Source organism: Suricata suricatta, chromosome 2, assembly GCF_006229205.1.
Source record: "Suricata suricatta isolate VVHF042 chromosome 2, meerkat_22Aug2017_6uvM2_HiC, whole genome shotgun sequence".
Lineage (NCBI taxonomy): Eukaryota > Metazoa > Chordata > Mammalia > Carnivora > Herpestidae > Suricata > Suricata suricatta.
In genome coordinates, this window is record NC_043701.1 from 53,915,284 (window position 1) to 53,929,568 (window position 14,285).

General features: G+C 43.8%; 1 protein-coding gene across 1 annotated transcript in view; it reads left to right on the forward strand.

Annotated features, from left to right (window-relative positions):
* EGFR (epidermal growth factor receptor) overlaps positions 1–9,060 on the forward strand; it is a 69,332-nt gene extending 60,272 nt beyond the window's left edge. Inside the window, exons 24-27 of the mRNA XM_029926374.1 lie at positions 578–745; positions 1,147–1,194; positions 1,859–1,961; positions 2,857–9,060. Coding sequence (XP_029782234.1) covers positions 578–745; positions 1,147–1,194; positions 1,859–1,961; positions 2,857–3,215 — 678 coding nt within the window. The 3' untranslated portion in view covers positions 3,216–9,060. The remainder of the gene's footprint in view (positions 1–577; positions 746–1,146; positions 1,195–1,858; positions 1,962–2,856) is intronic.
* Positions 9,061–14,285: the final 5,225 nt, after the last annotated feature.

Below are 14,285 nucleotides of genomic sequence, written 5' to 3' on the forward strand. Positions count from 1 at the left end.
CATTTTAGCCACTCTGACTGGTGTGAGGTGGTATCTCAGTGTGGTTTTGATTTGTGTTTCCCTGATGATGAGTGATGTTGAGCATCGTTTCATGTGCCTGTAGGCCATCTGGATGTCCTCTTTGGAGAAGTGTCTGTTCATGTCTTCTTCCCATTTCTTCACTGGGTTATTTGTTTTGTGGGTGTGAAGTTTGGTGAGTTCCTTGTAGATTTTAGATACTAGCCCTTTATCTGATATGTCATTTGCAACTATCTTTTCCCATTCCACTGGTTGCCTATTAGTTTTCTTGGTTGTTTCCTTTGCCTTGCAGAAGCTTTTTATCTTGATGAAGTCCCAAGAGTTCAGTTTTGCTTTCAATTCCCTTGCCTTTGGGGATGTGTCGAGTAGGAGATTGCTGCGGTGGAGGTCTAGGAGGTTTTTCCCTACTTTCTCCTCGAGGGTTTTGATGGTTTCCTGTCTCACATTCAGGTCCTTCATAGGCATCACTGTTTGTAACCACAGAGCCCTACTCCTCTGGGCAGGAAGCAGACTAGCATCTCTCTGGGCCTTGCTAACTGTCTCAAAATCTCTGCACCAGGGAGATGAGAGAATGCACCTGCCAAGCCCTACGGACTCCAATTTTTACCGCGCCCTGATGGACGAGGAGGACATGGAGGATGTCGTAGATGCTGATGAGTACCTCATCCCTCAGCAGGGCTTCTTCCACAGCCCCTCCACATCCCGGACCCCCCTCCTGAGTTCTCTGGTAGGAAATGTTACTCGCTTTCAAGCTGTGTCCACTGGTTTGAATGACATGTAGAGAGAAAATGATGTCCATCTAGTGGAATGTACATAGAGACAAAGAAGTAAATTTTAACCAAATGGTCAAGCCAAAGTCAGAATGAACCTGTTAAGTGTATTAATTATTTTATTGTGTTGCCACTACTGAATAACAACCTTTTGGGGTCTATTAAGACTAGAATTAAATCAGAACAAAGCCTAGTTTTCTAAAGCTAATGGGTCAAGACAAAATTAAGCACCTTTAAGTATATCCCCTCCAAGAGACCCACCATTCAGTGAAAATGGCAGAGAATATGCAAGTGTATGCTAAACAACTTTTTGTTGATCTTTTTTTTGTTGATCTTTTTTTTTGTTTAACTTTTTCAGAGTGCCACCAGCAACAATTCCACCGTGACTTGCATCGATCGAAACGGGGTATGTATGAACACCTAAAAAAACCAGGACTAAATCACAGCTTTGGATCATGGCTCTCTTGGACATAGAAAATGCCCATCTTCACCCAACTAATCTTGATTTTTCCCTCCTTTATCTCCTTCCTTCTTCCTTGGGTGGTTTCTCTGACCACTACCCTGAGGTCAATAATAGCTATGACTTACAGCAGTGCCGTTCAGTGTGTGGTTGGTGGACTTGGAGCAGTAGAATCACTGAGCAGTTTGTGAGAAATGCAAACTGTCAAGCCATTGGCCCAGACCTACTGGAGTAGGAGTGCTGGGGGCAGAGCCCAGCCGTCTCTGTTTGAGCCAGCAGGTGATGCTGGTGCTCGATCATAGAAAGCCTTGATCCAGACCTATACCTACCAAGAGAGAAGCCATAGCCACATGTGCCTACTTCAATTTAAACTGGCGACTACACTGAAGAGAACAGTTCACGGAGCATTTCTGTCGTTGCCACTCGCTGTGTGGTATGTGGGCCAGCAGCACTGGCATCACCTGGGGGCTTGCTGGAAATGCAGAGTGGCAGGCCCTCCTTAGAACCTGCTGAGTCAGAATCTGCATTTTACAAAATCTCAGGTGATTTTTATACACACTGAAGTCTGAGCAGCACCGACTAGTAACCTTGCCTTATTTCCTCCTCTCAGAGCTGCCCCCTCAAGGAAGACAGCTTTTTGCAGCGGTACAGCTCAGACCCCACTGGCACCTTGATTGAGGACAACCTGGATGACACTTTCCTCCCGGCGCCTGGTGAGTGGCTTACCCTGGAAAGAGTCGTGCGGCTTCCCAGGGAGCAGGGCCAGCTCCCATCCCCTGGTGCCGGGAGTGCATGCTTCCTTCAGGCTACCAGGGTGTAGACTCTGGCAAATTCCCAGACACCATGAGTGAGAGGGAGAGAAATATAAACTGACTGAGCACGCATGCAGGTCTTTGTGTTGAGCTCAAGTCACGTCCAGGTTGGAGATATGCTTTTAGAATCAATTGGAAGACATCCTAGAATTTGAAGCAAGCATTGAAGATGTATGTGTGCGAGTGTATGATTGTGTGTGTCAGTGAGTATGTGAACACACGTTACAGTTTCGATCCTGGCTCCATTTGTGGCCTATGAAGTGTATTTTCTAAAATTTTTTTAATGTTTATTTATTTTTGAGACAGAGAGAGACCGAGCATGAGCGGGGGAGGGACAGAGAGAGACAGGGTGACACAGATTCTGAAGCAGGATCCAGGCTCCAAGCTGTCAGCACAGAGCCTGATGCGGGGCTCGAATTCACGAACCATGAGATCATGGTCTGAGCCAAAGTTGGACGCTTAACCGACTGAGCAACACAGGCACCCAAACCATGTATTTTCCAAATTTGAGCTTTATCCCCAGATGTTCCATACCTGTGTACACATATATGCCTCAAGGCCAGCCATTTTTTTGCAAACTTTAAATTGGCAAGAGACAAATGTGCCCACTGCTTTGAGAAATACAGAAAGGAACATCATTTATTTTGCAGCAACAACCGAAGAGTCATCCCTGCAGCTGTCCCCACGCTCGGTGGCCTCGGGGAGAAATGTTGACAGGGTTCAGATTGTCCAGCAGAATCCTGCTTGGGATGATGCTTTGCTGATTACTTCACCTCTGATTTCTTTTCCATTGCAGAATACATAAATCAGTCTGTTCCCAAGAGGCCTGCAGGTTCTGTCCAGAACCCCGTGTATCACAATCAGCCTCTAAATCCAGCTCCTGGCAGAGACCCTCACTACCAAAATCCCCACAGCAATGCAGTGGGCAACCCGGAGTATCTCAACACCAACCCAACCTGCGTCAACAGTGTGCTGGACGGCCCCGCCCTCTGGGCCCGGAAAGGCAGCCACCAGATTAGCCTGGACAACCCTGACTACCAACAGGACTTCTTTCCCAAGGAAGCCAAGTCAAATGGCCTCTTTAAGGGTCCTGCAGCTGAAAATGCAGACTACCTGAGGGTAGCACCCCCCAGCAGTGAATTTATTGGAGCATGACCTTGGAGGACAGCATCGGCCATAACAGTCTCCGATGTTTCAGCCCCTGGGTCAAGCCACGGCAGCTACTCCAGTGCTGATAATCATGCCCATGTTAACTCTTGGACCCACGGACTGGGTCAGCCATATTTGCTCCGATGCACCCATCTTTGGCCCAGGAGGTGCCCCTGACTTGGATGTACTTTGGGGAAGTTTCTGGGACATTCCTTTGTCCTCAAACTCAGAGGCCTCCTCTAAAAGGCATCGAGCAAGAGTATTGTCTGTTTGGGCAGAAGTTCACCTTGCAGTGAGGTACATCTGAGGAAAAAACCTGTATAAGGAGTTTTATTGCTTGGGGGCCCTTGGGGTTTTTAATTGTCGTTGTTGATTATATTGTTAATGGGCTTTTCCGTGAGGAGGAAGCTTGCTCATGGCACTTGCTGCACTGAGTTGATCCAGGCCCAACTGTGACCAAGAAGCCAGAGTCAGCGTCTTCCAGCTAACATTTGATTCCACTGACTCTGCTTCACGATTCTTCCATTGCAAGACAATTAACAAAACTAGAAGTGCTCTATGTCCTGAGGAGGACTTACTGGTACTGTATCACATCACTGCAGGTACGAGAGGATAAAGCCACTTTGAACCCTTCCTGAAGGGAGAAGAAACGGAGAGGGGAGGACTCTTCTTCAGACTTCTTTTTATACAAGTTTCCTCACGGTACTTACTCTCCATGGGTGTTTTCTAGTTAGAAGTATTAGATGAACTTGTTTATTTTCCATTCCACTGAAACTCAGTATGCCTTCCCTGTCAGTAAGAGGAGACGGTACAACAAACCACATCCAGCATCAGCTCCTACTGAGACCAGTAGCCTTCAATCAAGGTGGAACAGTAATGCAAAAGTTCACGTAAGAACGTGACTCTCAAACTTGAGTCTCAGAGGAAATACATCAAGTCCCTTAGGGGTCAAGGAGTGGGCGTATATCAGGACACTGCCGAGGTAAAGCCACTCCTAAAACATGATCAATCAGCCTCCCACCTCCACCCCCCACTATCAGATTAGGCTTCTTATGGGAGATCAGTTTCTTTTTAGGTCACTTTAGAAGATTTTTGCTCAAAGGGTACTTTTTTCATCTCTGGTGAGCTGCCCCCAAAGTCCCTCCTCACTCTTCCAGGAATGAAGGGACCCAGGCTTTGGGGCCCCTGTGCAGGAACGTTCTATAGCCCTCCCCACCGGGGGTGCGTTTTACAGGGGGAAATAAAGGCAACATTATATACAGGGGAATGAAAGCGGTAAAGATGAAATCAGAGTTTGAAATTGTTGATAATGCCTTAACAACATCTACGGGTATTTTAGAAAAAGAAAATTCCCTCTTAAGACGATCTCCCTGTTATTGGAAGATGCAGCTAATTTAGGGCATGACATGTTTTTTCAACCTGTGTCCCGGCAGTCTGATCAGTTCATGGCAGTGCTTGGTGGACTGTGTTTTAAACACTCTTAGTCAACATCCAGATTATCGAGGGAAGAATGTTGCAGACAGTAATACAGCCTACGGATGTGTTCAGCCACACACACACACACACACACACACACACACACACTTGTCCTTCTGCTGTTAAATTATTGATTCTCAGGTCAGGGCTGTATAGCTTTGTTACCAAAATATTGACCTTGTCCCAATGGTACTCAATGCTCTGAAGCAACTATCCTAGCCCAGCATAAGCACTCAAGATATAAAAATAAATGAAGCATAATTGGTGGTTCCAAGAAAGTCACAATGTAGCACAGGGAATTGACTCATACATGCCAACCTTAAAGCAACACAGTGGATGCTAGGCAAGACAGGTCAGCCGAGCATGGACCGCACAGAACAGGGAATAGTGGGTGGATCCTGCCTGGGGAGACCTGGAAGCCTCCTTGGGGAGGGAGTGGTGGAGTTGGGCCAAAACATGACCAGGGTCTTAGCCATAGGGGAAATGGGAAGCGTGTTCCCATCAGAGGAAAACTTGACCAAGAAAGCATCTGTCAGAGGAACCACTAATGAAGTGGGGGAAAAGGCTGCATTAGGTCGCCTTTACAAGCTGTCCCTTTAAGCCTGGCAACTAGCCAGTAGCTTTCCCCAAGTGCCCTACACATGGGTCCTTCTGGGCATTTGAAAATGATTAGTGAAAAGATTAAACATCGTTCTAAGAATCTAAAATTCTATGCCAGTGTCAGTAAACCACTTTCGTTATTTATCCACCCCAGAAATAAATATTTTAGTCAGAAGTTTGTTCAGCCCCGGGAAACGGAATGATACGCATTTTGTTACCACTTACTTGTCCAGAAGCAAGTGACTGATGAGAGGAGCAACTGAATGTGTCAGTTCAACAGTAGCAGTTAAATCCTAGTATTTTTGTAATTTGCAGTATTTTAGTATAACATAATAAAACAGCAAAAACTATTCAAGCTTTTTCTTTTTTGTATTTCAGTTTTCCTGCATCAAATCTAGTTGCTAAATTCTCTTCATTGTAGAACTGCATTTCCCAGAATGTCCTCACTGTGGCTAGTCAGGGCGGTGCAGAGGGGGCTTCTAGATGCTTCAGAGCCTGGGAATGCAGAGCCTGAGTCAGGGCCCCCTTCATCACTGTAGGCAGATGAGGAGAGGGCTCCCCACAGCACCAGTATTTCCGTTTCATGCCCTGATTGGCCAGAGTTCAAAACTTCTACACTGTCTCTTCAGTCCTCCTTAATGACACTGGGTTTGAAGACCCTAGAGAGAGCCTGTTCCTTCCTCAGTCAGTTCCTGGAAACGTTCCCCTGGCCCCACCTCAGATCTGGCTTTTGGAAACAGTTTAGGGAAAAGGAACCGTTGGAAGCACTTACCCTGGACCAGTGTCCTCACACATCTCCTATACACTTTAAGGAGTCCCTGCAGTCAATGCTCTATGAAAAATGTTCCATCACCTCCCAAAGTATAAAAGATGAATCTTCCAAATTCTAGATTTGCTGAGACACGGTTGTCACTCGTTTTGTAACCAGCAGTGCTGTGGAGGCACCAAATTGCATCCCAGTTGAGAACAAGATTTAGGTATTTGTTGAAAGTGCTTCATCTGGGCCTGAAAGATTCCGACTTAATTTGGCTCAGGTGTAACCTGGGCCCATGGGCTTTTCAGAGCTTCCCCAGGTTATTCTGATGAGCACCAAAGATTTGGGAACCACTGGCATAAAGGAAAGGCGTATGGGGAGACCCATCCCTTGGCTGGAGGCATCCTGCTGGCCCGTTGCACACTTGCCAGGCCTTGGGTTACGCAAGCAGGAATGAAGCTGTTGGGTTATGGTGACCTGCAGATCTCACCCTTGCTGCCAACCAGAAGCACCTGGTGAGCTTAAAAAGAAGGGGCAGGGTCCGCACAGACCAATATAAGTGGACTCTCGGGGGCTCCCCATGTGATCCTAATAGGCAAGCAGAGTTGAAACCCTCATCTCTAAGGTGACCTGCAGTACTCTATACCGTGCCACCAAGTCAGGGCAGAATAGAAAAGCCTGAGTCAGGTAAAAGGAGGTGGTTGAGTCCTTAATGTTCCTGAGACTTGGCCGCCAGTGACCATTCCAAAGCCTCTAATTCTTTGTCAATAGCAGCTTACCCTGAAAGTGGCAAACACCCAAATTGGAGCTTCAGTAAAGCCCTGGAACAGTTTGCGTCTTCTAAGAAGTTAGAAAAATCAACCTCTTCTGCATTGAACAAGGTGCTTGGTGCTCGCTCCAAGTGACAGCTGGTGGAATTGCCCTCAATGTCTACTTTGCATTTCTTTCTCTTGATAAGTGAATGTTTTTATTACAACATAATGATCTGTTTGTATTTCCTTGCCCACGGGCTGTAAAACCTCTGAAAAGAAATCCCTGCCTCTATTACCAGCCACATCTGTCGTATCGGGGGCATACATTTTTGTACTATGAAAGACACCTTCAGATAGAGTTTGTAAATGTTCATCTATTTTTGTAACTTTTTTGAGGACTATTAGCCTCTCATGTAGCACTGAACTTTATATAAGGTATGTTTTTAGAAAAACTCATTTTTCTACTACAGCTTAGAAAGACTGAAACAGAATCAAAATTAGAAACTGAAATCTTTGTTTGAAGGGATTTAATTTAACCAAGGGAATAGTTTCTTATAAAAAGGCACAGCCTCATTGCAGAGCTAAGTTAGGTCATTGTCCTGATAAAGAGGAATCATGCTTTTTATATTTATAAAATGAGAAAAGGTAAAAACCATATATGGCTTAGCCTTCTTCTAAAGCAGGCTCTGTCAATGTTAGAGGAAAAGAATGACTTTGTTATTGCTAACACAGATCCAACTGCAAGCTACACCCTACTCAACTGCCAGCATGATCCTGTCTGTGTAAGAAAAAAAAAATAATAATAATATAGCACTTTGTTGGCTTATATATACTAATCTGACTTTGATACAAATTATTCTATTTTTATATTTACAATTGATATGCATTTACCAATAGACTAGACATATCTGCAGAGCCCTAATAATGTACAGCATGTTTTGGTTACTCAGTACATTAATGAAGTCCATGTTTCCCAATCCTTCTAATGACCCCACCTGCCCATCCCAGAAAAAAAGTGTTTTCAGCCCCTGGCTGCACAGTGAAATCCCTTGGAGAGCTTTTGGAACTAGTGAGGTCCAGCCCCACCTCAGACCAATTCAATACAAATCTTTATGGGTGAAACCAAGGCATCTGTGCTTTTGAAAGCTCTTAAGGGTCATTCTGATGGACAGCCAAGGTTGAGAACCACCAATCTAGGTGACTGGACAACTCGATGCTTCAAGGACCTCATTGCCCGTTGCTGGCGGGCAGGACCATGGATGAATGGAGGTTCCATGACAAGCTGCCCAAGCACTAGAAGGGAGAGGGTTTAACCAATTGATGAAAAGGGAAGGAAATATGGAACAGACACCTTTTTCCATTTCCTCTATTAAAGGTGGACTGGTGGTATAATAAAGATAGGGAGCACTCTTGCTGCTGGTCCAACCAACATGGCATCCATCCACAACCTTTATTTCCCAGGGAGAAAGAAAACATTAACATATCAGTTACATTATAAAAGAGAGACATTATGTGTAAGTAGTTAGATGGCTTTTACAAAAACAAGAGTCCAAGAAAAGGATTCTTGCTTTAAGAAACACTTTTATATATTTTTCATACATTGCAGCTGGAAAAAAAAAACCTGAAGCAATTAGGATTGTTTTCTCTTCCATGGTTAAAATTGGCCTCCAAGGTCACAGGTCTGTCCTGTCTCAATAGCCCACAGAAGTTCGTACCATGCACCCCCATCCTATCGCCTTGCATATAAAACTTCAAAGGAAAGCATAAATATTTTTTCTTAGGTGCACTTAATTATTGTTATTTTTAAACCCTTTTGACATGATTTGGTTACAAAATAATCTTATACTGTAACACCATCTCTTGGAAATGAAGAGATCCTATAGATCTGTTGGGTGACCATGTCGAGTTCACAACAGAGAGCAATACCTTCATTTCTGAAACAAGCAAGCAATAGCTTTATAGCTTCTATGTACGTACGGTACGTCTTAACAATGTAAGTTTTGCTGTGATGAAAGCAATATGTGTACAAATGAAAAGCAAGATTCTCTTTCACATGGTTTACACTGTTGATCAGAACATGTTGATTGTATATTGAGTATTAAAAAATTAGATGTATATTATTCATTGTTCTTTACTTATAAGTAATAATATTGTATCCTTTGTTAACAATGCAGTGTTGGCAGTAGTTATTAATCATATCTGACCTACTGTAGATATTCTTTCCTGATAACTTTTTTAAATTAATTAATAAATTCTATTTTTAGAGCGGTCTTAACTTCAACCACTGAACAGTTGAGCAGAAAGTACAGAGGATTCCCATAGCCTCCCTGGCCCCACTCTGGACTCCAAAGCTCTCTTGTCCACACCCAAATGGCCTGGAAACTTTTTAATGTTTGGAGGCTCCCTGTGTGTGACTGGGACTCCTCAGTGCCATGCTGTGTGCCAGCAGTGTGCATTCTGACCGGGGTCTGCAGCATCTTCGCACCTGCTCCTAGGACCTCCCTTCTCCTGATTTCCTTCATTGTGGAGAAACATGGAGCCAAGAGGGGAATTCCTTTATTTTATTTTTATTTTTTTAATTTTATGAATATAATTTATTGTCAGACTGGCTTCCATACAAAACCCAGTGCTCATCCCAACAAGTGCCCTCCTCAGTACCCAGCACCCATTTTCCCAAGAGGGAATTCCTTGATGGATGAGATTTTTCTATGGCAGGCACCAAAGCAAACAAGTTTTGTTGTGATTCTGCTAAATCACAAACGCTAGAAGCCTGAGGAATGAACAAAGCACACCCTTGTGTGAGGGCACACCCCCCCACCCCGGGCTGCATGGCTTACACCTTGCCATCCACCTCCCCTACCTCTAAGGGCTTTCTCAGTCCATGAGAACTCTGTGCGGCTGAAACACTTACATTCTAAGCTTCCTGTGAGCCAGGAAAGTAACCCCTAGCACTTAAGGAAATTGTTCTGCCAAGATTGAGGTAAAAGTTCTGTAAGAACCCAGTTCTCCAGCTAAGTACTTGAGCACATAACGGAATAAGCAGTGTTCTCATGTGTACTGACCACAAGTGAGAGTCTGGGAGTGTAAACCCATCTCAACAACTGAAGAAAAGCCACCTTGGTGATAAACCAGGTGGCAGCAACAGGGAGGAGAGGTCAGCTTCCGAAAACTGAGGACCAGCAGCTGACCAGCTGGGAGGTGGAGGGCACAGGGCAGGAAGTGGGGGGAGTACAGTTTTAAGTTGGCTTTAGACCGCGGAACTAGCACCTGGAATCCACTCCGCTGGCCTGGAATCTTCCACAGGGCTTTAGGTTTCTTTGACTTCCAGCTCTCTGGCCCCAGGGAATAAAGCCCCAACTCCCTCGGCCACTACTTTCTCCTGGACCAGCTGGTCCCCACACAATGCTCCGCCTTGTTTCTGTTCCTCAGGAGAACAGAGAGCAGGAAGTGGGGCTCGGCTGGCTCACGACCACCACCGATCCCTGCAGGGCTGACTCTCATCATTTCCAGGAAAGTTGCAGCTTTGTTTTCGTGTTGTTCATTCTGAAGATCATCGGTCGCCTACGTACAAACAGGGCTGAGAGTACATTGCAATTCATGTGGAAGCAGGACTCCAGGATAACTAGGTCTGTGAAAAAGAAGCAAATCGGGAACTTTCCAGTGCTCCATGGTGGACCCAGCCTTCCCTGGCTTTCTGGCCTCCTGAACTTCCACATGCTGGTATTGTCAGGCATCTTGGGAAAAATTAAGCCTCTGAGAGCTCAAAGCCTTCGATTAGGGGCTTTAGCCCCATATAGAGAAAGGCAAATCTCAGCAAAGGAGGCAGACATGGAGAGCATTATGGGGCACTGGCCACCTAGAGCCTGGAATGTCATGCCCAAGGGAAGACCATGGCTTATGACCCCAGAGGAGTGCCCTTGCTTTGGGGCACACTCACTGGCACCATAGTCTCCACCACCCCGCACCATCCTGCCTCCCATAATTCCAGCTGAACCTCAAGGCAGATGGAGTTTCAGCTTGAAGAGATTTTGCTTTGAGCCAATAATCTTGTGAAAGTAATTATAACTACCTGGGGAGAGAAAAATTTTCCCAAGAACTGGAGGGTCTGAAAAGGAGGACAGGATTCTTTTTCTTTGGGTTTCCCCTTTGCTCGGGACTTGGGCAAGCTCTCCTGAGGCAAAGTCTCTAGACTTTGTTTCTCTCAATGTATTTCCTCTATACCCAGAAAGGACATCTAAAAATGTGGGTAGAGAAGCCCTAAGAACAGATCTGATTTCCACCCTAGTTTCAAAAATCGTAAACAAAATATGATAAAGAGTCTATGGGCACATTTGTAATTAGTACCTTGAAGGAGCCTCTCACTCTGCTCCCCATTAGTCACACCGAGGGCCCTGAGAGATATAGAGCGTGGACACAACAGCCAAGTCCACACTCTGAAATGCTTCTACAAGTTCTGCCTTGAATCTCTCTCCTTGCTTGGGACACTGAGCTAAAAAACTGGATGCTAGGGTCTAAAGGAAAGAAAAATATATTTTACCCCATTCTTGAAAGCAAACCTTTCTGAGCCCAAGCAAAGTGCATTCCTTGTCCTAAATCCAACACATGTACATCTGTAGCAAGAGAACAGGTGTACCCGTGGTGCCTCCCACTGTGTTCTTACCTGTGGCTCAGTCCCCCACCATGTAGGCCACCCCTGGGCCACTCTTTGGCATGAAGTCAGCACAGGTGAAGATACTGACCAAGCCTCCAGCCTGGGACCACTTGGCCAGAAATCCTTAGACTCCCAGGACCTAAGCACGGTGCAGGAGAAGTGGGGTAGGCTCCAGGCTAGCGCTCCCTGAAGAAAGGGAACAGTCCATGGACTGGAGTGTGGGGAGAACAGACTGGGGAGACTGGGGAGCTCTATAACCCGGGGTCCCCAACACCCACATCTAGTCCCATTTGCTTGAGCAAATGAGACCTGACAACTTAATAGAAACTGGGTTTCTTTGACTCCAGTTTCCAGGAGTTAAATTCAATTTTCCAGAGTGCATACTCCTTTCTTTTCTTGAAACAGTGAAGTGAGCCTTCTTCTTTTATCTTTTCTACTGTTGAACCCAAACAGAAATGGGCAGATAAACCAACAGAGATATTTTAACCTAACACATTTCCTCTGCTCTTACATTTTGCTGGCCAATTTCCACAAGGGCAAGTCTAAGTGAAATTGACCTAATACAGCACAAAGGCTTTAACTGTCAAGGATAAAGAGGCCTCCAGATGGGTACACTGTTTTTCATATAGAAATTGAAATGGCAAATGTTCATCAGTAAACACTTCACTAGACCCAAACTGGGTGGTTCAGGTTCAGTCAGTTGAGCATCTGACTTCGGCTCAGGTCATGACCTCACAGTTCGTGAGTCCGAGCCCCACATTGGGCTCTGTGCTGACAGCTCCAAGCCTGAAGCCTGCTTCAGATTGTGTCTCCCTCTCTCTGCCCCTCCCCTGCTCACATTCTGTCTCTCTCTCTCCAAAATAAATAAACATTTAAAAAAAATTTTTAAGAAACATTGAATTTAATAGTGAAATGCCAGCACCTTAAATAAGAACAAGAGAAGAGTGACTATTATCACTTCTGTTTTTCAACACTCTCCTGAAGTTCACTGTTTTAGAAACAAGGAAAAACACATTATATATGATACATTGCATCTTTAGAATATAGTCAGCAAGACTTGTCCCATCCCCAAAGTTTAAATCTGGCCAGTAGCCTGTTTTTTGTAAATAAAACTTTATTGGAACACAGTTGCACCTATACCTTTCTACATTGTCTATGACTGCTTATACACTATCATGGCACAGTTGAGTAGTTCCAACAGGGATCCTATGATCTGCAAAGCCAAAACCATTTCCCATCTGGCCCTTTACAGAACTTTGCTGACCCCAAAGCAACTGGTTAGAAAAAATTATTAAAACAAACCCTGAGAGACTCTTAAGGATAGAGAACTGAGGGTTGATGACTAAGGAGAGCACTTGTTATAATGAGCACTGGGTGTTGTATGTAAGTGATGAATCACTGAATTCTACTCCTAAACCCAATTTGCATTATATGTTAATAACTAGAGTTTAAATAAAAATGTGGAAAAAGAATAAGAAAATTCAATAGGGTGGCCAGATGTAAATATAATCAATAACTTTTGCATTTACTGCCACTTAACTGGACAATCTAATGGAAAAGAATCTCATTTAAAATAGCAACTAAAACTACAAAACACCTACATATAAACTTAAATAAGCCAAGAACAGCATGAAAACAAAACCCACAAAAGCTTGCTAAGGCATAAAAAAACACTTAAAAATATATTACATTTATGGATATGAGGACTTAACCCTGAAAATACACCAATTCTCCCTAATTATTATATAAATTCATTGCAATTCAAATGAAAATTCCAGTCATTATTTCGGGAAGTGGAAGTATTAGAACTTGGAATCTAGAAAAGAAAACCCACAACAGTAGCCAAGACCAGGTGAAAAACAATTGAATTTTCAATTGATATGCATAATGTAAAAGTACACTATGTAAAACTATAACTTAAATACTTCAGAAGTTTGGAGACAGACACATGCTCTGTGTGGAAATGCAGCATATGACAATGATAACTTTCCAGAGAATTGAGGAAAGGAAGACTCTCCAGTAAATGGTTTTAGAAAAAACTTCGACGCATTTAAAAGTTAATTAGAGCTCTATTTCACAGCTCACCCAAAACAAATTGCAGACAGACTAAAGAGCTAAGCATGAGAACCAAAACAATCCAAGGATTGGGCAAAGTGTATCTGAGTATTTTTGAATCTCATGAGGAAAAGTTGCTGGTAATGCCTGACAACAAAATTCCAAAGCCATAGAAAAAGATTGGCAATATGACCACCTAAATTCCTTTTTTTCCCCTTTTTTTGTAGTTTTTAAAGAAAAAAAAACTAAACACTTTTTTTAAAAAGTCAAAATTCATATGAGGAAAAAAGTTTAAGAACAGCAAGAATTAATATCTTAAAATATGAAGAATTCCAATGAGCCCATAAAAAAAGTTAAACACCCCCTAAAATTCTGACAGTGCACAAATGGACAATTCGTGGAAAAATTACAAATGACTAAAACATTTATGAAAGTTATATGTTCGGGGCACCTGGGTGGCTCAGTTGGTGAAGCAGCCGGCTTCAGCTCAAGTCATTATCTCACAGTTTGTGGGTTCGAGCCCCGCATTGGGCTCTGTGCTGACAGCTAGCTCAGAATTTGGAGCCTGCTTCAAATTCTGTGTCTCCCTCTCTCTCTGCCCCTCCCCTGCTCACGCTGTCTCTCTCTCTCTCTCTCTCTCTCTCTCTCTCTCTCTCTCAAAAATAAATAAAACATTTTTAAAAATTTTTTTAAAAAGAAAGTATATGTTCAACTCCTCTAACAATTAAGAAAATGCCAGTTAAAATGAAATGATAATCTCTTTTCAGGACACATTTTGGTGGGAATAG